This window comes from Ipomoea nil, unplaced genomic scaffold (genome assembly GCF_001879475.1).
Source record: "Ipomoea nil cultivar Tokyo-kokei standard unplaced genomic scaffold, Asagao_1.1 scaffold2387, whole genome shotgun sequence".
In the NCBI taxonomy this organism is placed as follows: Eukaryota; Viridiplantae; Streptophyta; class Magnoliopsida; order Solanales; family Convolvulaceae; genus Ipomoea; species Ipomoea nil.
This window is the reverse complement of record NW_017618815.1, coordinates 479,076-504,162: the sequence shown is the minus strand read 5'-3', so window position 1 is coordinate 504,162 and position 25,087 is coordinate 479,076. Positions and strand designations below refer to the sequence as shown.

The following is a 25,087-nucleotide window of genomic DNA, read 5'->3' as shown; positions in this document are numbered from 1 at the left end:
GTAATTAGCATTATTTTAAAATAGAGAAAATGGTCAAATAAGTCCTTAAACATTTCACTAAAGGTCAATTAACCTCACAAACTTTTAAAAATGTCATTTGAACATATAAATACATGATTTTGAATCATCTGACCCCATTAACCGATAACTTTTTCGGTAAGAGTCGGTAATTGAGCACGTGGCGCCACGTCAGTTTTTTTTAATGTTTTTTTCGCCACATAAGCATAAATTAACAAAATAAAATTAAGTAAATAAAAGAAAAATTTAAGTCAGAATGAAGGCATTACTGAACTCTATGTTCATAATTATAAAATTCTATGTTCACAATTATTGAACTCTATATTCAGTATTCACAATTACTGAACTCTATGTTCACAATTACAAAATTCTATATGTTCATAATTATAGAATTCTATGTTCATAATTTTTAAACTCTATATTTACAATTATAAACAGTTTTGGAACCGTGTCTACCTTGTAAGGTGGACAACGTTCCACAACATAATTTGCCGACAGTACTACCGTCCATTGTAAAGTGCTGCAACTGCATTATTTGACTACTTTTGCAAACTAAAGTATCATGGAAATTTTCATAAATATTTCTTTTAAGACTTGTTTTACATTCATCAATTTTTAATATTATTACTAGTACAGTAGTACTACAACCTCATCAATAGATTTCCTACTTCACCATCACCAATTCTTCAACGCAATCGAAAATTTGAAACATTTCTCATCATATAAAATAAATTTATTGAGAGTTTGAGTGTTGCATATAGATTTGATTGTCAAGACAAAAAGGGGTAATTTAAAGATTTTAACTTTGATGGTTCTCTATTATATGTTATATGTTCATCAATACATTGCTACTTGTTGAGATTAATAAGAACAAGAAAAATAATAATGGCAGTAAAGGATAAAGAAGACAAGATTTACGTGGTTCGGCAATGTGCCTACATCCATGGGAGTGAAAGTATTCTCTTATTATTTGTGGTGATGTACAAGGTGATGAGATACATTGATTATATTTATAGGCATATAATCTCCCTTTCACTCCTATTCCTTATATGAGACAAACTCATATTCCTAATCCTTATATGAGACAAACACAACAAATCTCCACCTTGGCGAATATGCTCTCTAGGAGAAAAAGATAACTCAACAAATCTCCACCTTGGCGAATAAGCCCTTTAGGAGAAAATACTTATCTAACCATCTCCACCTTCGCAAATAAGCCCTTTAGGAGAAAAAACTCATCTCATAGTCTCCCTGGATTAGGACCACCATGTTCATTTAACATCTGGAAACACCCAACAAGTCCAAACAATGTTTGAACTTGTCACTAGTAACTGCCTTTGTCAACATGTCTGCTGCATTCTCACTTGTATGAATTTTCTGCAACAAAATCTCACCAGAAGCAACCAACTCTCTGACCTTATGAAACCTTACATCAATATGTTTGGTTCTGGCATGGTATACTTGATTTTTAGCTAAGAAAATGGCACTTTGATTGTCACAGTGTAATTGAACTCCATCTTGCTCAATACCCAACTCCTTAATCAAACCTGAAAGCCACAAAGCCTCTTTAGCTGCCTCAGTCACAGCCATGTATTCTGCTTCAGTTGTAGACAAAGCTACAATAGACTGAACTGATGATCTCCAGCAAATAGGACCACCCCCAAGAGTAAAAACATACCCTGTTGTAGAACGTCTATTATCCATGTCACCAGCATAATCAGAATCCACATATCCCATGAGTACATGCTCATTCTGTTGACTTCCAAATACAATACCATGCTCCATAGTGCCCCTTAAGTACCGGAGAATCCATTTAACTGCTTCCCAATGCTGCTTCCCAGGTTTAGACATGTACTTACTAACTTGGCTAACAGCATGAGCCAAATCAGGTCGAGTACAAACCATTGCATACATTAAACAGCCAACTGCACTAGCATAAGGAACCTTTGCCATATTTTCAATCTCACTAACTGTTTGGGGACACTGACTGGATGAGAGTTTAAAATGATTAGCCAAAGGCGTACTAACCGGTTTAGACTTACTCATCCCAAACCTGTCAAGAATTTTCTCTATATAACTCTGTTGAGTTAGCCACAACTTTCTTGCACCTCTATCCCTGTGAATTTCCATGCCAAGAATTTTCTGTGCAACTCCTAAGTCTTTCATATCAAATTCCTGACCCAACAACACTTTCAATGCAGTAATATCATTCATACTCTTAGCAGCAATCAACATATCATCCACATACAGTAACAGAAAAATAAAAGAACCATCACCAAGGCTTTTAACATAGACACAACAATCATACTCACGAGTATAGCCAATTTGAATCATGTAAGCATCGAACCGCTTGTACCACTGCCGTGGAGCCTGTTTCAGCCCATACAAAGACCTCTTGAGTCGACAAACCAGATGCTCACCTCCGGTTTTAACAAACCCTTCAGGTTGCTTCATGTAAATTTGCTCATCTAGATCACCATGTAGAAAAGCAGTTTTCACATCCATTTGTTCCAAATGCAAATCCCAAATGGCTACCAAAGCAAGTACTAATCTGATAGAAGTATGTCTAACAACATGAGAGAAAACCTCATCATAATCTATCCCCTTCTGTTGAGAAAACCCCTTCGCAACTAACCTAGCCTTAAACCTTTCCCCTTCTTTTTCTGATACTGGTGGCTTCTTCCTATAGACCCACTTGCACCCTATAGCCTTCTTTCCTTGAGGAAGTTGAGCTAACTCCCAAGTATGATTATGATGTAAAGACTCCATCTCCTCAATCATACCTGTCATCCATTTATCTTTCTCCTGGCTAGAAATAGCCTCTTGAAAGGTAACTGGATCATTATTAGAAACAAGAAGTGAAAAAGAAACCATATCCTCAAACCCATACCTACTAGGTGGTTTGACATTGGTGCGTCTCGGTCTATCTCTAGCCAAACGGTAATCTTGTAAATTTTCTGAACCCGAACCTGCTGCAGATGTAGAATCTGCAACTTCTTGAGTCTCAACCGTAGGTGGATTAACTACTTTCTCACTCAAAGGTACACGATCCATATCCACTTCTACTGTGCTAGAACCATCAACTAGTATATCTTCTTTCTTTGACTGGAACATGAAATTCTCATCAAACACTACATCTCTGCTAATCACCACATTTTTGGTTACAGGATCCCAAAACTTATATCCTTTTACACCTTTCTTATAACCCAAAAAGATGCACTTCTTCGACTTGGGATCTAACTTTGATCTCTCATCACCTGGAATAAGAACATAGCTAGGACAACCAAAAACTCGTAAGTGATCAAAACTTACAGGATTACCTAACCAAACCTCCTCAGGAACCTTGCCACCAAGTGATGTCCGTGGTGATCTATTGATCAAGTAACATGCCATGTTCACTGCTTCTGCCCAAAAACACTTAGAGAGCCCAGCATTCAATCTGAGACACCTTGCTCTCTCAGCAATGGTTCTATTCAGCCGCTCAGCAACACCATTCTGTTGTGGTGTCTTACGCACTGTATAGTGCCTTTGAATTCCATGTTCTGCACAGAATTTCTGAAATTCTTTCTCAGTATATTCTGTCCCGTTGTCAGACCTCATGTACTTGATTTTTTTTCCAGTCTGGTTCTCAACCTCGGCTTTCCACAACTTAAATTTCTCAAACACTTCAGATTTATGTTTCAAGAAATACACCCAGACTTTCCTAGAAAAATCGTCAGTAAATGTAACATAATATCGAGAGCCACCCATTGAAGGTTCCCTGGTAGGTCCCCAAACATCAGAATGCACATAATCCAGAATCCCTTTAGTTTTATGCTGCCCAGTAGAAAAACTGACTCTAGTCTGTTTCCCAAGGACACAGAACTCACAGAAATCTAGCTTACAACATTTAACTCCTTTTAACAAATTCCTTTTGTGCAAATCAAACAGACCACGTTCACCAAGGTGACCCAAACGTAAATGCCACAACCTAGTAGTATCATCACTAGACTCAACAGAATGTGCTCCACCTACAACAGTACTACCCAACAACCTATAAATGTTCCCTGCGGTCCTTTTCCCTTTCATCACAGTTAAAGCACCCTTACTAATTTTAATGGTTTCCTTATCACTCTCAGACTTATGAATAAAACCATTAGCATGCAAACTGCCAAGAGAAATCAGGTTCTTAGTTAATCCCGGTATATGTCTGACATCATGCAAAGTTCTGACAATACCATCATACATCTGGATGTTAACATCACCAATACCTATGATATTATGACATCTATCATCACCCAGAAAAACAGAACCGAAAGTACCTGACTTATAGGTTGTGAACCACTCCCTGTTAGGTGTAATATGATAAGAGCATCCTGAGTCTAGAATCCAAGCATCTGACAACTTACTCGATGAAACTGCTAGAACATCACCTTCACTATAATCTGAGTCATCAGCATGCACCACGTTCACCGCCTCTTGTTGTTTTTTCAACTTTGGACAATATCTCTTTATGTGCCCAATCTCATAACACTTGTAGCACCGGATTTTCCTGCTATTTCTGGACTTAGACCTAGAGTTTCTCCTCCCAGAATTACCCTTCTCTTGTTTCCTTCCACGATCCTGACCCTCTTTAGCATACAAACTTTCACCAACAGACGATCCATCTCCTACACTCTGCAAGCGCTTATTATGAGCCTGCAGGGCCGCAGAGATCTCGCTGTATTTAACCGTGCTTTTCCCGTATGTTAGAGTAGTCACCAGATGTTCAAAGGAAAAAGGTAATGAACATAGCAAGATCATCGCCTTGTCTTCATCTTCAATCTTGACATCAAGCCTGGCCAGATCTGAAATTATCTGATTGAAGACATTAATATGATGCACCAAGTCTGAACCCTCCTGCATCTTAAGCCCATAAAGCCTTTGCTTTAGATACAGTTTGTTCGTTAGAGATTTTTCCATGAACTGAGTTTCCAATTTATCCCAAATTTCTTTTGGGGCTTCCAGGGCCATAACGTGATACACAATTCCATCGTCTAGGCATAACCGAATGGTTCCTGCCGCACGCTCCTTCAAATCTTCCCAATCATCCTCTTCCAGATTAGCTGGCTTATCCGCCTTCAAAGTTTTCAGAAGACCCTGTTGTGCCAACAAATCCTTTACCCTAGATTGCCATAACCCAAAATTTCCTGTACCATCAAATTTTGATACCTCGAATTTTGTGCTTGAACTGGTCATCTCAACAGTGCTCTGATACCAATTTGTTGAGATTAATAAGAACAAGAAAAATAATAATGGCAGTAAAGGATAAAGAAGACAAGATTTACGTGGTTCGGCAATGTGCCTACATCCACGGGAGTGAAAGTATTCTCTTATTATTTGTGATGGTGTACAAGGTGATGAGATACATTGATTATATTTATAGGCATATAATCTCCCTTTCACTCCTATTCCTTATATGAGACAAACTCATATTCCTAATCCTTATATGAGACAAACACAACGGCATATAATCTCCCTTTCACTCCTATTCCTTATATGAGACAAACTCATATTCCTAATCCTTATATGAGACAAACACAACAAATCTCCACCTTGGCGAATATGCTCTCTAGGAGAAAAAGATAACTCAACACTACTGAATTCAAAGCCACAACAACAACCATATATATACTAGACAGATTTCTTCTGCGTATCGATATTTGATCATGTCTGCTAAACTTTTGAGCCACGGTATTTTACATCCTCTCAAGAATACTAAACTTGTGCTTACATAAATAAAATGAGAGAACCTATATAGTAAGCAAGTCAATTATAAAGGTGTGAAGGCAGGCATGGGGTTAGAGAAGCAAAGAGTGGGGTTGCTTTCATATTCATTATTCCCACACCATTTGTCATGTCAATAGGCTTATGAGAATCCTTTTTAAATCAAAACCTTGAATAACACTAGGTAAAACAAACTCCACATCTTGTAGTGCTAAAGAAGCTCAGGGACACATTCTCCTTCCACTACTAAATGGAATTAACTCAAAATCATTGCACTTAACATCGACCTCCGGCCTTATGCTCACTCAAGAATCTCTCTGGCATAAAAGCACTCAGCTCCGACCAAAAATCTGGATCTTGATGTACCTTAGAAACATTCACAAATAGAGTTAATTCCACTAGAGGTCCCTTGTCTTTGGTGGCAATTCCAAATTTAGTCACATACTATTGTTTTTGCCATTTTGCATTGCAAACTATTCTTTTTTGGACACTTTTAGTCCTTCTCATGACTTTCTCTATTTTTAGTAAGGGCCTTTTTGTCTCTTCATATTTTTCTTTTGTTATTTTTCCGGTTTCAACCGGTTTAATTGTTTCTTAGAACTTTAGGTAACCTCTGATTTTTAGTAACCATATTTTTCAACTGATTTTTAGTAAAGTCCTAAACCAATTAAACCGGTTACAACTGGAAAAATAACAAAAGAAAAATATGAAGAGACAAAAACGCCCTTACTAAAAATAGAAAAAGTCATAAGAAGGACTATAAGTGTCCAAAAAACGACAGTCTGGAACTAAATTTGGAATTGCCACCAAAGATAAGGGACCTCTGATGGAATTAACCCTTCACAAATATGTGTGTGCCCTTTGGGATCTGGTAGCCATTTATAACGCTATCATCTATAGATTCGTGTGGCAATGTTAGAGGACCAGCGGGATATAAACGTAAAGTTTCTTTCACAACTGCTTGAAGATAAGTTAAGTTGTTTAAGTCGGAATGGTTGATGTGCCTTTCCCTCCGGATATGGATGTCTAGCTCAGCTTGGATCTTCTCTAACACAGTATAATTGTTCAATACTAAAGATAGGGTCCATATTAATGTTATCGTAGTTGTATCTGTACTGACTGATAGTATAACCTGCCATAAAAATTAAAGAATAACATAATTGATGACAAAATGTCGTGATATAATCTAGTCTAGATTTTAAAAATACAACATGTACATAAAATTTTAATATATATATTAACACATATAGTGAGTACTTAATTTGTACTTAACAACAGAAGAGTGACATTGCATACTATATGCAAATAGCTTTCACAATTGTGTCGGCTCCAAAATCCTTTGGAATATCATTGCCATCCCCATTATCGGCACCATGAAAACTGGACAGCAGAATCCATGAAGTCTAGTCCTTAGAATTGAAATAGGGAAACTTATCACTCAAGAGAAAGATAAAAGTGGCTTTGGAGTCCGCTGATGAGCTGTGTTATATGTTAAAACTTCTATGCAAGTTGATAAAATGAGCATGTTTCCAGTTCAGGAGCAATGCCTAAATATCCCACTGCATCATTAAGAAGGACAAGTATTAAGGGTATTATAGTTGGATTAAATTCCTTTTAATTATTTTAATTAGCGGGATTAATTTAATAATTAATTCGGATTTGAAGGTCGTAACACGGGGTGTTACAGAACGAGCCTCGAACGTATGTAGAAGTCGTGATTTCTACAGAAGAACCAATGTGGAAAGAGGCTATTAAAAGTGAAGTGGATTCTATTTTACAGAATCACATTTGAGAACTTGTTGATCTTCCTCCGGGTAGTAAACCCTTAGGATCCAAGTGGGTCTTTAAAAGGGAGATGAAACCCGATGGTTCTATCGAGAATCAGGCAACGTGAGGGCCTTGATTACTTCGACACATATTCTCCTGTGATGAGAATAAACTCCAATAGGATGATACTTGCCATAGCCGTGTTGCGGAATCTGGAAGGTCATCAATGGACGTTAAAACCGCTTTCCTAAATGGCGAATTAGATGAGGAGATCTATATAGAACAACCTGAAGGGTTCGTGGTTCCGGGCCAAGAAAGGAAAGTGTGTAAGTTGGTTAAATCGCTATATGGTTTAAAACAAGCGCCTAAGCAATGGCACGAAAAGTTTGACCATGCGATGTTAACTAACGGGTTTAAAATAAACAAAAGTGACAAATGTGTCTAGGTTAAGGAAACGATAGACGGCTATGTCATTCTTTGTTTATACGTAATGATATGCTCATCGTTGGTAGTAACGATCGGATGATCAAGTCTACCAAAAACATGTTAAATGCGAGATTTGACATGAAAGATATGAGTTTGGCTGATTTAATCCTCGGGATTAGAATCATTAGAAGACCTCATGGTCTTGTGTTGAGCCAATCACATTATATTGATAAAATCCTTGAAAAATTTAACAAGGATAATCATCAAAGGACTAGGACGCCATTAGATAGAAGCGTTCATCTAACCAAGAATCACGGGGAGTGTATTTCTCAAGTAGAATATGCTCAGGTTATTGTTAGTTTGATGTATCTTATGAGCTGTACTAGGCCAGATATTGCCTTTGCGGTTAGTAAACTCAGTAGCTAGATATACGAGTAACCCCGGTGCCATGCACTGGACAGCAATAATGAAGGTTATGAGATACTTAAGGTATACTCGAGACCTTGGACTGCACTATGGGAGATATCCTGTTGTACTTGAAGGGTATAGCAACGTTAGCTGGATATCTGATATTAAGGACTCCAAGTCCACGAGTGGCTACGTGTTTACACTAGCTAGTGCAGCCGTTGCATGGAAATCCTCTAAACATACCGTGATAGCTAGATCCACGATGGAATCTGAGCTGATAGCCTTGGACAAATGTTGTGAAGAGGCTGAATGGCTATGCCATTTTTTAGAGGATATTCCTAATTGGGAAAGACCTGTACCTCCAATGTGTGTCCATTGTGATAGTCAAGTCACAATTGGAAGAGTACAGAATCATATGTATAATGGTAAGTCTAGACATGTGCGTCGTAGACATAATACCATTAGACAACTTCTCACAACTGGTGTTGTCTCGATTGACTACGTAAAGTCAAATGACAATATAACGGATCCGCTAACCAAAGGGTTATGTAGAGTAGCTGTGGAGAAGTTGAGACGAGGAATGGGTCTAAAGCCCTTGGTATAAAGTTCTATAGTGGACACCTAACCTAGCTAGCACCTAGGTTCAATGGGACAACTAAATTATGGAACGGAGCGTGTCACTGTGGGGGTCTCGGATTCCCTACCACTCCTCGTTAGAAACAGTGGCTCTCGCACAAGTTTATCATGTTAAATGCTTTAGTGATTCGAATGTCGGTTGATATGTGTGAGTACGCGGGATACTCGAAAAAGAATCACCTGTGTGAGAGAGAAGTAAGGTTCGCTTCAAAGGAAAATTGATGGGCACAATTCTTCAAAAACTCTTGCAGAACTAGGAATGGTGACCCACGACCAAAATGGGCACAGTCATGAGAACAAAGCATGGTTGGGAGGTTTATGTGTGAGATATGTCATCGTCTACACAAACGGCGGTTGGTTCAAAGACATTGCGTTCAACCGTACAGCCAGTAGAGTAAATGTATCTTCACGAGGGAAGGGTCAAAGGGTGTGACCCTACCTATCCTATGCAGGGATCAACCGTTGAACACAGTTGTTTCCGATTTTAAAATACCCCGAAAATCAATTTTCATTCATGTGGGGGATTGTTAGAAAAAATAGCTTAAAATGACATAAAATGACATATTAAGTGGCAATTTTGTAGTACAATTATTAGTGGGGTCCACTTCTGATTTGGGTCGGGTCAAAGTGGATTCGGATTCTTCGTAGTGAGACGAAGAGATTGATATATTGTACGCTCAAAACGGATAATGGGTGAATGAGATATTGATTCTCAAAGTAGACCCATTTGAGTTGGAAAATGAAGGAAAAAAGTGAGCTTTTGTTCTACATTGGTTTAGAAAGAGGATTTGCACCCCCCCCCCCCCCCTTTTATACAAGAGCTCTTTTGGAGGTTGTAGAATTGTATAGCATAGAGGCTCTCTCGCGCGTCGGGGGGTGGGGGGTTTCGAATTCCAACTAGAAACGAGATCGAAAAGGCTTGATTCAATCCCGAGCTCGTGTTGCCCGTACAAATAAGGTTTTAAGGAAAAAAACAATTTGTTCAAATTCGTGCTAACCTCTACCCAAATATTTCACATTTTCCATCCCAGTTTTTCTGTTTTCCCATATAATAATAATCTCTCCGTAAAATTATTATTTTAAGATTTTTCCACATTATTACCCAACATTGCACATGACCCCATTTTTTATTGGAACGGCCCTGATGGTGGCATATGCAAGAACAAGACACGTGTATATTTGTTAACGTAATAATAGAAGAGGGAAGAAGAAGAAATAGAGCAAAGCTTACGCGGAATCGAAGAAAAGCAACAACAACAATGAAGTTGGGGCTGTCGACCAAAAAAAAAAAAGAAAGAAAAAAAAAAAAGAGGAATATATAGCATAGTGATGGACGGACGGCCGGCCGACCAAGATTGAATAGGCAAATTATATCGTGTACCGTGGTGCATAATCGATTATGCACCGTGTATCGAAACGACGTCTTTTTATTTAATGAAAAGAAATGGAATCCGTTTATCGCCGTTCCGATGAATCTAACCAAAAATTCGGATCTCGATGAATCTTAACAACATTGACCAATAAGCGTGTACCTTTTAGAATGGTGTAGCCATTGACCATGCAATCATATATAGATTCATGTGGCACTAAAAGAGGACTAGCAGGATATAAACCTAAGGTTTCTTTCAGAACTGCTTGAAGATAAGTGAAGTTGCTTAGGTCGGATTGGTTGACATGCCTTTCCATTCCAACATGAATATCTAGCTCCGCTCTGATCTTCTCCAACACACTATAATTACTCAATACTAAAGAGAGTGCCCATGTTAAAGTTATCGTACGTAGTCGTATCCATCGCAGCTAATAATACATTCTGCCATAAAAAAATACCATGAATGCCAAAGACAACTTATATAATATTTGGTTACTCAAGCGAAAACCATAATATTTACTATTGAGTTTGCAATAATTATATTCTGTCATAGTATTGATTCAAAAGAAGAGAAATCACATAACCTCCAACTGTATAGTAGCTCATAAGTTTTAGGATTATATATTACTCCATCTCTTATGGATATATTCATGATGGGATGGACAACAGTACACCATTCTTCCTTACCTTAGGAATGGCATATTGGCATTAGATTGGCACCAATTTCATTCTATATTTTCAAAGGAAACCAAATTTGTGTTTACATAAAGGGAATAAAGTACTTAGGTTTAATTTCCACAATTAAGCAACTCAATTATAGAGATGTGTAGGGAGGCATGTTGTAAAGAGAGTATAGAGTGGAGTTGCCTTCATATTCGTTAGCCCTATCTTCTCTGTCATGTCAATAGGTTCATCTGAATCGTTTTTAATTAAGTCAAAGCTATGAATAAGGCTAGCCAATGTTAACTCCACAACTTGTAGTCCTAAAGAAATTCCTGGGCACATTCTCCTTCCACTACCAAATGGAATTAGCTCGAAATGATTGCCCCTAACATCAATCTCTTTGTGTTCACTCAAGAATCTCTTTAGCCTAAACACATTAGGATTCGGCCAAAAATCTGGATCGTCTCGATGAATCTTAGAGACATTCACCAATATGCGTGTACCCTTTTGAATGTTGTAGCCATTGACCATGCAATCGTCTATAGATTTATGGGGCAGTAAGAGAGGACTAGAAGGATATAAACACGAAGTTTCTTTCACATGCAACTGCTTGAAGATAAGTCAAATTGTTTAGGTCAGATGGGTTCACATGCCTTTCCCTCCCAACATCATTGATGTCTAGCTCAGCTCGGATATTCTCTAGCACTCCATAATTGTTCAATATTCACAAGAGTACTGCCCATGTTAATGTTATTGTAGTTGTATCTGTAGTAGCTAATAACACAGCCTGGAAAAAAAATTGTACACTAACACAAATGAAGACAAAATTAAATTTAGATAATTATAGAGTACTTGATTTGGGTCCAAAGTTTTGTGTGTTTCTAAGAATCATCTAAACTTTATATAATGGATATATAGACTAAAATAGTCACATACCATGGAAGTAGCTTTCACATTGTCTCAGCATCAAAATCTTTAGGAATATCTTTCTCATCCTGAAATCTGGACAGCAATCCATCCATGAAGTCTTCTTCTAGTTTAGATTTCGTATTTCTTTTCCTTTTATGCTCTTGAAGCCAACATTCCAGTACACTATCCATCTTTTTAGCTGTTTCCTTCATGGCCTTCTCATGTCCTCCTATGTCCAACCATCTTAGCCATGGCAGGTAATCACCCACAACAGACACCCCCAACAGTTCAACGAAACTCCTCACTGTCACTGCTGTCTTGCTCCCTTCTTCCTCGTAGCGCTCCCCGAAAAGCATCTGCATCGTGACGCCCATGATTAGTTTCCCAAACTACTCCTTCATCTCCAGCTTGTCCCTCAGCCAGCTCCGGTGGATGTCTTGGGTAAACGATCTTACTCCCGATTCCCAAACCCCTCTAGACGGCGGTTTGACCGCAGCTCGAGAATGACAACCTTGCGGACATGGCGCCAGTACTGACGGTACGGGACCAGCCCAAACATGGCGTAGTTGTATCCCATGATCTCCGTAGCTAAGGCCTTGGGCCGGCCAGCCAGCGCTCTGTCATTGGTGGTAAAGCATTTGTTCACGATTCGTGAGTCGCTGACCACCATGACTTGATGTGCTCCGATCCGAGCCTTATTCAGAATATAGGCCCGTATTTGTCTGCCATGTCGCCCAAGATTTTGAAGGGCGGCCCAGGCAAGCAAGGAGGTGGAGATGGCCTATTATAGGCCATGCGCCACCGGCTTCAGGTGGTTTTCGGGTTGATCCTTTGTGAAATAACAGGTTGTAGAGAAAGGTGAGAAACACAAAAGTTAATATATAATAACTCCAAAAATATAAATTGCACTAAAAAGACCTGTGTAAAGAACTTGTTTCACTTTACTTTTGATCTACACATCATTTGGCATCTGGCACATCTAATCATACAATATCACATGAATTTTTGTTTTAGATATTACACTTATTAATCTATTGCAGAAATTAGTATTATCAAAATTAAAGCTTAGTAGTTAATTAATCTACTAGCATGGATATTGTGTTTATTTTATCATATAGAAATGAACTGAATTGAATTGATGTCCACAACAATATAATATTCATATAGCGAAAGCACAATATTCATCACACACCAACACGTACGGCAATACATTAATGCTCGCACTTTTGGTATATCACTAGTTTATTGCAGCTTAATTATAGAGATGTGAAGGCAAGCTTGGACTAAGGAAAACATGGAGTGGAGTTGCCTTCATATTCACTATTCCACCACTCTCTGTCATGTCAATAAGCTCATCCGAAATCCTTTTTAAATCAAAGCCATGAATAAGGCTAGCCAAGGTCAATTCCACAACTTGTAATGCTAAAGAAATTCCCGGACATATTCTCCTTCCGCTGCCGAATGGAATAAGTTCATAATGATTGCCCCTTACATCAATCTCCTTGTGTTCACTCATCAAGAATCTCTCTGGCCTAAATGTATTGGGATCTGGCCAAATTTCTGGATCTCGATGAATCTTAGAAACATTCACCAATATTCGTGTACCCTTTCGGATGTTATAACCATTCACCACACAATCGTCTGTAGATTCATGTGGTAATAAGAGAGGAGCAGCAGGATATAAACGTAAAGTTTCTTTCACTACTGCTCGAAGATAAAGCAAATTGTTTAGATCGAATTGGTTCACGTGTCTTTCCTTTCCGACATAAGTGTCTAGCTCTACTCGAATATTCTTCAACACACTATAATTGTTCAATACTAAAGATACTGCCCAAGTTAACGTTGTTATAATTGTATCTGTGGCCGCTGATAGCACCCCCTACCATAAAGATTACATAATAAAATAAATAACAACACATAATTTAGATAATTATTTCGTGTAAATAATGTGTTCTATTGAGTTTCCAATAATTATCGTGTCACTATGTATGTATACACATATAATAAAAGCTAATCAGGCCGTTCTAATAAAAATGAAGGTCTATTGTGTGACATCGTTAATTAATTTGGACCCATTTTCACCTATTTCATATATATAAATAATAGTTGTTCAATTGTATAAATATGTTGCACACTCCAAATGATCGAATCCCTTACTTTGCCACAAATATTTGCAATATCACCATAATCGGTGGTCTAGGCGACTGACTAGGCCGCCTAGGGCTCTAATGTGCCGACAAAATCGCCTAGTTGGTCAATTATCTATTATTCCTTTCTTTTTTAAATGGGTTATTACACTAAAAACGACATCGTTTTGAGCGAAATAACCGTAAATTGTTCAAACTCTACATGTTTTATAAGTTAATATTTAATATTTTAGTATTAACTATTAAAGTATTAAATAGTTTATAATTATCAAGTCTTAAAAAATTTTAAAAATTTAAACAAATTTTTAAAAAATAAAATAAAAAATACACAGACGCCTAGGAATCGATTAATCGCCGTCTAGGCGCCCTAGGCACTAGGCTCCCCCGAGCACTCGAAAAGTGCCTATCAATTTTTTCAACCATGTATATAAGTATACAATTTTTTATTTTTTATTTTTTTACAATTCTGCTCCCAAATTTAAGACCCAATTGAAAAAAAAAAATTACAATGATGAAAAATATAACGGAAGTTATAACGATAGGTGTACTTTTGGCCAAAAAAAATTATATAGTACAACTCTAAAAGCATAATATACAAAATGATTAGCATTAAAAATATGGACATAAATGAGAGATATAACTTTGATTGAGACTTATTATGTTTTTAGATTGAATTTGGTTCACATATCAAAATGAAATGAAATGATGTAACAACAAAAGATCAGAGCCACATACCATGCAAGTAGCTTTCACAACTGTGTCGGCGTCAAAATGGTCAGGACTATCTTTGTCATCTCCATCACCATGAAAACTGGAAAGCAATCCGTCCATGAAGTCTTCTTCCTCTTTAGATTTCGTATTTCTTTTCCTTTTATGTTCTTGTAGCCAACCTTCCATTAAACTGTCCATTTCTTTGGCTGTCTCCTTCATGGCCTTCTCATGTCCTCCTATGTCCAACCATCTTAGCCATGGCAGATAATCACCCACAACAGGCTCCCCCAACAGATCAATGAATCTCCTCACTGTCGTCACTACTGTCCGGTTCCCTTCTTCCTCGTACCGCTGCCCGAAAAGCATCTGCATCATGACACCCATGATTAGTTTCCCAAACCACTCCTTCATCTCCAGCTTCACATCCTCGGATTCATTGTTCTTGTCCCTCAGCCAACATCGGTGGATGTCTTGGGTAAATGATCTTACTCCCGACTCCCAAACCCGCCTGAGCCCGTCGAGACGGCGGTTGACCAGCAGCTCGAGCATGACAACCTTGCGGACATGGCGCCAATACTGACCGTACGGACTCAGCCCAAACATGGAGTTGTTGTATCCCATGATCTCCGAAGCTATGGCCTTGGGCCAGCCAGCGAGCAGTCTATCGCTTTTGGTAAAGCATTCTTTGGCGATTTGGGAGTCGCTAACCACCAAGACTTGATGTGCCCCGAGCCTTAATTGGAATATAGGCCCGTATTTGTCTGCCATGTCGGTCAAGACTTTGAAGGGGGAACGATGGCCAGTGAGGAGGTGGAGATGGCCGATTATAGGCCATGCGCCGCTGGCTTCCGGTGGTTTTTGGTTTGATCCCTGGTGAAATAACAGGTTGTAGAGAAAGGTGAATGATAGCAAAGTGGCAACCAAAGCTGCTACAATAGCTGGCACAGTGAAATCCATGGTTTAATTTGAATCCAAGTTTGAACCTTATAGATCTTTATAGATTGCTTCAAATCTACAAATCTAATAAGAGCTAATTATGTTAGGCTCATAACTGAAACAAAAAAATGTTGGTAGTACTTATTTCTTAAAATGAATCGTTCATATCATTTTTATTTTAGTATTTTTTTAATGATTTTTTTTATTTATCTTCTATTATATTATTTTCTTCTCTTAAATAACCTTAAATTTTGTTAATATAAACTTTAGTAACATAATATTCCGTTAAATATTTATTATTCTTAACATACTCATTAATTTATATAAGAAATGTCTTAGGTTCGGACCTCATCCCAATTAGAGTTGGCATAATTGTTAAACATATATTATGAATATGTTAAAATGTATTAAAAAATAGATAATATAAAATTTAACATAAATTTTGATCAAACAATTAGCTGTTAAGCCAATATGTGGCTAGTATTCTTTAGTTGTTATTTATCTTATTTGTACTCCTATAGACTAGTTGTGTTTGGTTGTAACTTGTTGCTATCTTCACTCTTCTATGTACTATATATAGGGTGTGCTTTACATAAATAAATATAACCATTCATAATCTTTACATGGTATCCAGAGCCTAAAATCTCCTACGAAAGAATTTTTTTTTTTTCCTTGCTTCCTGCCTATTCAATGGCGTCCACCACCCAAACTACTCCGGCCACCACTGAAGTCATCCAGCTTCACGCTACTACACACTTCCCTATCAAACTCACACCTACGAATTTCCCAATCTGGAGGCGCCAGGTTCACTCTACACTCATTGGCCTCAACCTCCATGGCTATGTTGATGGTTCTGTCCAAGAACCGCCTAAGTTTTCTGGTTCGGCTCCAACAGCCACAAACCCAGATTATTTACATTGGGCCCGTCAAGACCAAGTCATCGTCAGTCCACTCTTAGAGAGTTGTTCTGACTCGATTCGACCTCTCGTGTCTTCGGCTTCGACAACCTATGATGCTTGGCAATGCCTAGCCACTACTTACGCTAGTGCGTCTCAAAGCCGAGCTCGTATACTTTCCCTCAAAATCGAGCTCACTCAAAATCCGAGAGGTACTCGGTCGATTTCTGTATTTTTGAATGACATGCGATCCATCGCTGATGCACTCGCGTTGGCGCAGTCCCTGGTCTCTGATGAAGACCTTGTCATGTACATTCTAACGCAGCTCGGGGATGAATATCATTCAATCTTCTCCGCTGTTTGCGTCCGACAGAAGCCTATTTCCTTAGCGGAACTAGCCGATGTTCTCATTGATCATGAACGTCAGTTACAAGCCGATGACCGAGCACGCCAAACCGTGCTGGCTACTGCCAATATCACTCCTACTACTGCTCCTTTGCGGTCATTCTCCGAGTACAATGGTCCAGACCAAATACGCTTGGGTGACGGTAACTCTTTACACATGTCTCACATTGGTCATGCTGCAATTCCCACCCCTTCTTCTGCCCTTAGTCTAGAAAATGTCTTGCATGCTCCACAGCTGCACAAAAGTTTAATTTCTGTTTCACAACCTTGTAAAGCTAATCGTGTGTCTATTGAGCTCTTTGCGTCTCAGTTTGTCGTGAACGATCTTCAAACCGGGATGGCATTGTTACGGGGGCCGAACATTAATGGTGTGTACCACAATACTCTCTCTTATGAGCCTCAAATGAATGCCACGCACCTGCCATCTGTGTCTGAATGGCACCACCGGTTGGGGCATCCGTCAAATATGGTGTTACAACTCGTGTTGCAACACTGCACAATTCCAGTTTCTACTGCTGTCACACCATCGTCCCCTGTGTCCACCCAGCCTGGAGTTGTTCCGATCCCCACTCTGACTCCTACTCTACCTTCTGTGTCTTCCCCGGCTAGGTCTCTCTCTAGCGTAGCCGACTACCCGCAACCTGCACCAGTAGATGTTCAAACTCATGTTTCAACACAATCCGGCGATAATGGTTTGGACATCCCCACTGGTTTACCTTCAGCTGCGTCTAGTTTGTCACCCCCTGGTTGTTCGTCTTCCGCTGTTCCAGAACATAGTCGTCACACCAACCAGTCTGGATCCTTGCCTGTCACCACCTCCGGAGGTTCCCAAACGCAAAATGATTTACGCCGGACTACCCGAGAGCATCGTCCCAATCCCAGGCCGCTTACGGATCATCACTGGCAAGCTGCAAAATGGCTTCTTCGCTATCTCAAAGGTACGGTTTGCCATGGCCTATTTCTACGGGCGGGTCAGCCGTTGTCTCTACGAGTGTTCACTGACTCTGATTGGGGAGGTTGCACCACCGATAGCCGTTCTACCACCGGATATTTGGTGTATCTGGGCGACAATCGCATTTCCTGGAAGTCCACGAGACGCAAATCCGTTTCGTTAAGCCTTCGGTCCAAGATTGGAGTCTCCGACGACGGATCCTCCATCTTGCGGGGGCGTGTTAAGCCAATATGTGGCTAGTATTCTTTAGTTGTTATTTATCCTATTTGTACTCCTATAGACTAGTTGTGTTTGGTTGTAACTTGTTGCTATCTTCACTCCTCTATGTACTATATATAGGTTGTGCTTTACATCAATAAATATAATCATTCATAATCTTTACATTAGCCCGACTAAATACATTGCATTCAAAGTTGAGCATCAAAGATTATAAATTAGGAACTTTAAAAATCATTTGATTATCTTGAAATTTCTTTAAAAAAAAAAAAAACAAATTTAGGTTAAGTTTTTTTTTTTTTAATGTTTAATTAATCATCTTTTGATTATTTAGAACAAAACTTAATATTTCAATTATGCTTTTGCATTATTGGAATGATTTAGGTCATTATGATATTAATATTTTTTGTATTTTTTATAATGGTACAATTGTACATTACTTTAAAAATATTATACTATTATTTTTTTTATCAGACAAAATTGTTCATACATCATTGTCAGACCTGCGCGGCCTAACTACAAAATTGTTGATCATAAATACAAATAATTGACAATGTTAACATCCTACTAGCTCCAATTGAACAAGTTTACACATCATAATTTTATCAATACATGAAAACTTCTAAAAAAAAAATTAAGTTAATTTTTACTATATCATTATAACAATATATATTGTAACCATATATTTTGAATTATTTATTATCATCCTCTATTGACAGCAATTGTAGCAATTGCCATTGACAAACTCTCAAAACAATTTGTCTCAACAAGGAATGAAAATTAAAAAAAAAAAAAACATTAATTTCATTAGTGTTGATGAAAAGTATGTACGACACTTTATTACTCTTATTAAATTAAAAAAAAAAAATTAGTAGCTACAACAGAAAATAATACATATCATTTAATTAATTTAGAATTAGATTATAATGCTTTATTTATAAAAAAAATTAAAACAAATATCATTTCATTAGTTATATTATCTCTATTTTCTACAATTCAAAGATTCCTTACCTTCAAATTTATTAATTTATTATATTCACTTCTTTTTACATTATCTTGTAATTAAATATCAAAGTTATAATACAAAACATGTTATATATATGTATTTACCAAGTATTTTATACAAATATAATAAATATTAATATTTTGTTCAATACTTTCACATGATAACCTACGACACACATCTCACAACACATGAAACATGTAGGGGAAAAACTACCACTACTAAATATCAATAGGTGTTTATAAGATAAAGAGTTCATATTATAAGTAAAATCTCAGTCATATAAACAGCAAGACAAATCTAAAGCTTCTTACACTTTCATCTCATTGCATGATGAATCCCTTATACTTTGAAATACTTATTTAAAAATAATCATTGGGCATTATCCCATTCGCGCAAAGCGCGTAAAAAACTAGTACATATATACAAATAAGAGTTAATTACCAATAACGATAAAGGAGGCATTAAGGGACTTGGATTTGCTTTATTATTATTATTATTATTATTATTATTATTATTATTATTATTATTATTATTATTATTATTATATTTTAAATAAAATTAAACAGTATTTTCAATCAATTTTTAACCGAATCGTTCGGTACGGTTAATTATTTTAATGTTCGGTACGGTTTAGTTCGGAAAAACCGAACCGAATTGCCCACACCTAAACTTATTTATTGAAATGGTCCCTTGACTATGGAAAAATTACCAATTTGGTCCCGAGTTAACGGAAGTCTAACGACAAAACTAACGGAGGACCAAATTTGTTAAGATTTTTAAAGTTGGGGACTTAATTGGTAAAAAAAAATAATCGAGGACCAAATTAATAATTTCACTATAATCAAAGGACTATTTTGGTAATTAACACTATACAATAATGTTGTCTTTGTCATCATGTCATATTTTATGAAATTGACAGCCGAACAAACATGTGCCTCAGCTTCAATCTCTTATCAGAGACCATTAATCACTGCTGGAAATTATGAAATTTCTGATCACCTGAAAATGATCTTAAATCAAGTTGAAAGTAAAATGTGATCGAAAATAGTAACAAAGGTTTTTCTGAATACCAAAAATGGTCAGAACAAGGCTTTTAACTTGATTTAAGATCATTTTCAAGTGGTCGGAAATTTCATAATTTCTAGTAGTGAATATTGGCTAAAAATCTTGATATTTTTCAATGTAGTTGGATGAACTACAATTGCTACGTTTAGGCGTAGGGTTAGGAGAAGCTGCTTTCTTGTTTTTGCGCCCTCACTCATGTCAGCAGTATCATCAGTGGTCGTGGCATGATAATTTGACAGCGATCACTTGCCCGAACGGTCCATTTTGGTCACTAGCCTATTAAGTATTTTGTAATTTAGTCTTAGATTTTAAAAATTATTCAATTTAGTTATCTGACTGATAAAATCACACTTAATTTAGTCATATGTTACAAAAGTCATCCAAATACTGTTAATTTGAAGGGTAAACACGTCAATCTATGTTCTAATACCTCTTTTTTAGCTTTTTGTCGCGGAATCATCCCCTTTTTTTTTCTCTAGTTCGATTACAGAGCAACCATATCCTTAGCCCTAGCTTTGCCCCACTGGCCATTGCCAAAAGTTCTCCACGAAGATTGTCGTTACAAGGGAGGAAACAAAATAGGGATCGAGATTCTTCATCATCTTCTGGCTCAGTGAAACAAAGATTACACTTTGAATAAGTAATTTCTATTCTCCATTATAATAATTGTGGTAATAGTCAGTTAACCCTTCAAGTCTCATGGAGTTCTGATAATCCTAATCGAAGGTTTTGAAATTGTGTTGGTATCAACATAAGTAATTAGCATTATTTTAAAATATTTTTATGGACTTTTTGCCGACATTTGGATTTGTATAGAAGACCAAATTTATTGAGATTTTTCAAGTTAAAGGACTAAATTGGTAATTTTGTAATATAGGACCAAATTTATAAGGTGGACGCGATTCTATATTCATAATTACTGAACTCTATGTTCATAATTATAAAATTCTATGTTCATAATTATTGAACTTCACAATTATTGAACTTTATATTCACAATTACTGAACTTTATATTCACTATTACATAACTCTATGTTTATAATTATAAAATTTTATGTTCATAATTATAGAATTCTATATTTATAATTTTTAAACTTTATATTTACAATTATAAACATTTTTGGAACCGTATCTACCTTATAAAATGGAAACGGTTCCATAGCATATATAATTTACCGACAGTACTACCGTCCATTGTACAGTGCTGCAACCGCATTATTTGACTACTTTTGGAAATTAAAGTATCATGGAAATTTTCATAAATGTTTTTTTTTTTTTTTTTTATTTAAGATTTGTTTTACTTTCATCATTTTTTAATAGTATTGCTAGTACTACAACCTCATCAATAGATTTCCTACTTCACCATCACCAATTCTTCAACTCAATCGAAAATTTGAAACATTTCTCATCATATAAAATAAATTTATTGAGAGTTTGAGTGTTGCATATAGATTTGATTGTCAAGAAAAAAAGGGGTAATTTAAAGATTTTAACTTTGATGGTTCTCTATTATATGTTATATGTTCATCAATACATTGCTACTGAATTCAAAGCCACAACAACAACCATATACTAGACAGATTTCTTCTGCGTACCGATATTTGATCATGTCTGCTGAACCTTTGAGTCATGGTACGGTATTTTACATCCTTTCAAAGACACGAAACTTGTGCTTACATAAATTAAATGAGAGAACCTATATAATAAGCAACTAAATTATAAAGGTGCGAAGGCAGGCGTGGATTTAGAGAAGCAAAGAGTGGGGTTGCTTTCATATTCGTTAATCGTTAGTCCCACACCATCTTTCATGTCAATAGGCTTATGAGAAATCCTTTTTAAATCAAAACCTTGAATAACACTAGCTAAAACGAACTCCGAACTCCACAACTTTTAGTGCTAAAGAAGTTTAGGGACACATTCTCCTTCCGCTACTAAATGGAAATAACTCAAAATCATTGCCCTTAACATCGATCACCTTATGCTCACTCAAGAATCTCTCTGGCCTAAAAGCACTCAGCTCCGACCAAAAATCTGGATCTTGATGTACATTAGAAACATTCACAAATTGAGTTAATTCCACTAAGGTCCCTTGTCTCTGGTGGCAATTCCAAATTTAGTCATAGACTATCGTTTTTGTCATTTTACATCCCAGACTATTATTTTTTGGACACTTTTAGTCATTCTCATGACTTTCTCTATTTTTAGTAAGGTCATTTTTGTCTTTTCATATTTTTCTTTTGTTATTTTTCCGATTTCAACCGGTTTAATTGGTTTAGAACTTTAGGTAACCTCTGATTTTTAGTAACCATATTTTTCAACTGATTTTTAGTAAAGTTCTAAACCAATTAAACCGGTTGCAACTGGAAAAATAACAAAAGAAAAATATGAAGAGACGAAAATGCTCTTACTAAAAATAGAAAAAGTCATAAGAAGGACTAAAAGTGTCCAAAAAACGATAGTCTAGGACTAAATTTAGAATTGCCACCAATTAAAGACAAGGGACCTCTGATGGAATTAACCCTTCACAAATATGTGTGTGCCCTTTCGGATCTTGTAGCCATTTATAATGTTATCATCTATAGATTCGTGTGGCAATGTTAGAGGACCAGCAGGATATAAACGTAAAGTTTCATTCACAACCGCTTGAAGATAGGTCAAGTTGTTTAAGTCGGAATGGTTTATGTGCCTTTCCCTCCCGATATGGATGTCTAGCTCAGCTTAGATCTTCTCTAACGTAACACAGTATAATTGTCAAAACTAAAGATAGGGCCCATATTAATGTTATCGTAGCCCATATTAATGTTATCGTAGTTGTATCTGTACTGATAGTATAACCTGCCATAAAAATTAAAGAATAACATAATTGACAAAATGTCGTGATATAATCTAGTCTAGATTTTAAAAATACAACATGCACTTAAAATTTATATATATATATATATATATATATATATATATATATATATATATATTAACACATATAGTGAGTACTTAATTTGTACTTAACAACAGAAGAGTGACATTGCATACCATGCAAATAGCTTTCACAATTGTGTCGGCTCCAAAATCCTTTGGAATATCATTGCCATCCCCATTATCGGCACCATGAAAACTGGACAGCAGACCATCCATACAATTGAAATAGGGAAACTTACCACTCAAGAGAAATATAAAATTAAAGTGGCTTTGGAGTCAGCTGATGAGTTGTGTTATATGTTAAAACTTCCATGCAAGTTGAGAAAATGAGCATGTTTCCAGTTCAGGAGCAATGACTTAATATCCCCATGCATCATTAATATACACTACTACAATTATAGGATTTTATCAAATAAAAAGGGGTAGATAAGAAGGACAAGTAGAAAAGTGGTAACAAAATTAAGCTGCTACAGCCTACAATGGATGGTAGAGTGAAATCCATGGTTTAATTTGAAGTTTGAAGCTTGTATGTCTGATCTTTGGCGTCAATTTTTTATATTTATAATTGTGCCAAATTCAAAAATCTGGACAACGTGCACGGCTATCTTCTTGGGACAAAAGAATGCTCAGCTCATGGCTGGATGGCGGCCACCGATCTAACTATTATATATATTTAAGTGAAGTGATATTGATAAATTTGTGTCACTTTTTATGATTTTGTTTTATTATTTTTATAAATATATAATATTATGTTTATGAATATGTATTCATAGTGTAATATAGATCTTTTCCAGTGATTAGAGAAATCGACTGATAGTGTGACTCTACCCGATGAAAAATCGCAATAAACTAATATATAAGTTGTTCATATAACTGATTTATTCAAATCTGACCAGAACAATAATAGATCACTTAGGCTGGGAATTTTTATGATGTAGTGATTTGTACATAATACATAAGACAAAAATTTGTGTGAGATCATCTCATGACTGTGAGACGGATTGGGTCGAGTCGGGTCAAGATGGAAATGACTGTAATACCTATACACAGAAATAACATACTTATATGCTCAAATGTAATATTAATCAGGAATAATTTTTTTTTTTTTTTTTACTTATTAGGGTAATTTAATACTTTTAGAGACTGTTTGGAAAGTATGAAAAAGACTTCTGGAAAATGTTTTCGTCATTTTCCAGAAAACATTTTCCTTTCCGGTGTTTGGTTGCACAACAGAAAACTGTCTTTGTGTGTTTGGTTCATTTTCCAAAAAATGAGCGGAAAATGAACAGAATTGTATACTTCAACATTTTAATTGTTTTATAATTGATACTTTTGATAAAATGCTAATAGCACTCATTAAGCATTGTGGATAATTTTGAATATAATATATATATATATATATATATATATATATATATATATATATATATATATATATATATATATATATATATATATATATATATATATATATATAGTGAAAGGTTCCCGTGCATTTGTTGCTTCCCGTGCGGATGTGCGGTGGATTAATGTGCGTGAGATTTGTACTCAATGTGCGTGAGTGTTGTGTTTAATGTGCCTGAGATTTGTACTTAATGTGCGTGAATGTGTAAAATGCAACAGAAAATATTGATGTCAGCTTCTTCCCCATCCTAGTAGTCATTTGCCCCCTCCCTGATGATGATGATGCAGAGGCGAGCTATGGTGGTTAAAGATTATGGGAATAATACAACAGAAATCCACACTTAGGTGCTGTGCAAATTTTACTTTGCGTGCGTCATTTATATAAACATTAACTGCACTGAAGGTAGCTGATAATCCAGAATCCATGGCCAAATTGAAGGAAGAAGTAACAAGAAGCTTGAGCGTTAATATAATGTGCGTGAGTTTCTGTTC

At 36.5% G+C, this 25,087-nt stretch overlaps 2 protein-coding genes across 2 annotated transcripts; one reads left to right on the top strand and one right to left on the bottom strand.

Annotated features, from left to right (window-relative positions):
* Positions 1–13,054: 13,054 nt before the first annotated feature.
* Positions 13,055–15,805, bottom strand: LOC109152156 (cytochrome P450 CYP82D47-like). Its single transcript, XM_019299725.1, has 2 exons — positions 14,824–15,805; positions 13,055–13,820 (listed from the first exon to the last, which is right to left on the bottom strand). The coding sequence occupies exons 1-2, from the start codon at positions 15,754–15,756 to the stop codon at positions 13,194–13,196; spliced, it is 1,560 nt and encodes a 519-aa protein (XP_019155270.1). The 5' UTR covers positions 15,757–15,805; the 3' UTR covers positions 13,055–13,193.
* A 620-nt stretch (positions 15,806–16,425) lies between these two features.
* On the top strand, positions 16,426–18,228 carry LOC109152125. The gene has a single exon (XM_019299700.1). The coding sequence runs from the start codon at positions 16,426–16,428 to the stop codon at positions 18,226–18,228; it is 1,803 nt and encodes a 600-aa protein (XP_019155245.1).
* Positions 18,229–25,087: the final 6,859 nt, after the last annotated feature.

Bases quoted from the DNA above. Each gene is read 5' to 3' on its own strand.
- LOC109152156 (XM_019299725.1), bottom strand. From the start codon at position 15,756: ATGGATTTCACTGTGCCAGCTATTGTAGCAGCTTTGGTTGCCACTTTG. The intron at 13,821-14,823 runs GTATGTGGCTCT...TCTTTATGGTAG, and splicing joins TTGTGAAAGCTACTTGCATG to GGGGTGCTATCAGCGGCCAC.
- LOC109152125 (XM_019299700.1), top strand. From the start codon at position 16,426: ATGGCGTCCACCACCCAAACTACTCCGGCCACCACTGAAGTCATCCAG.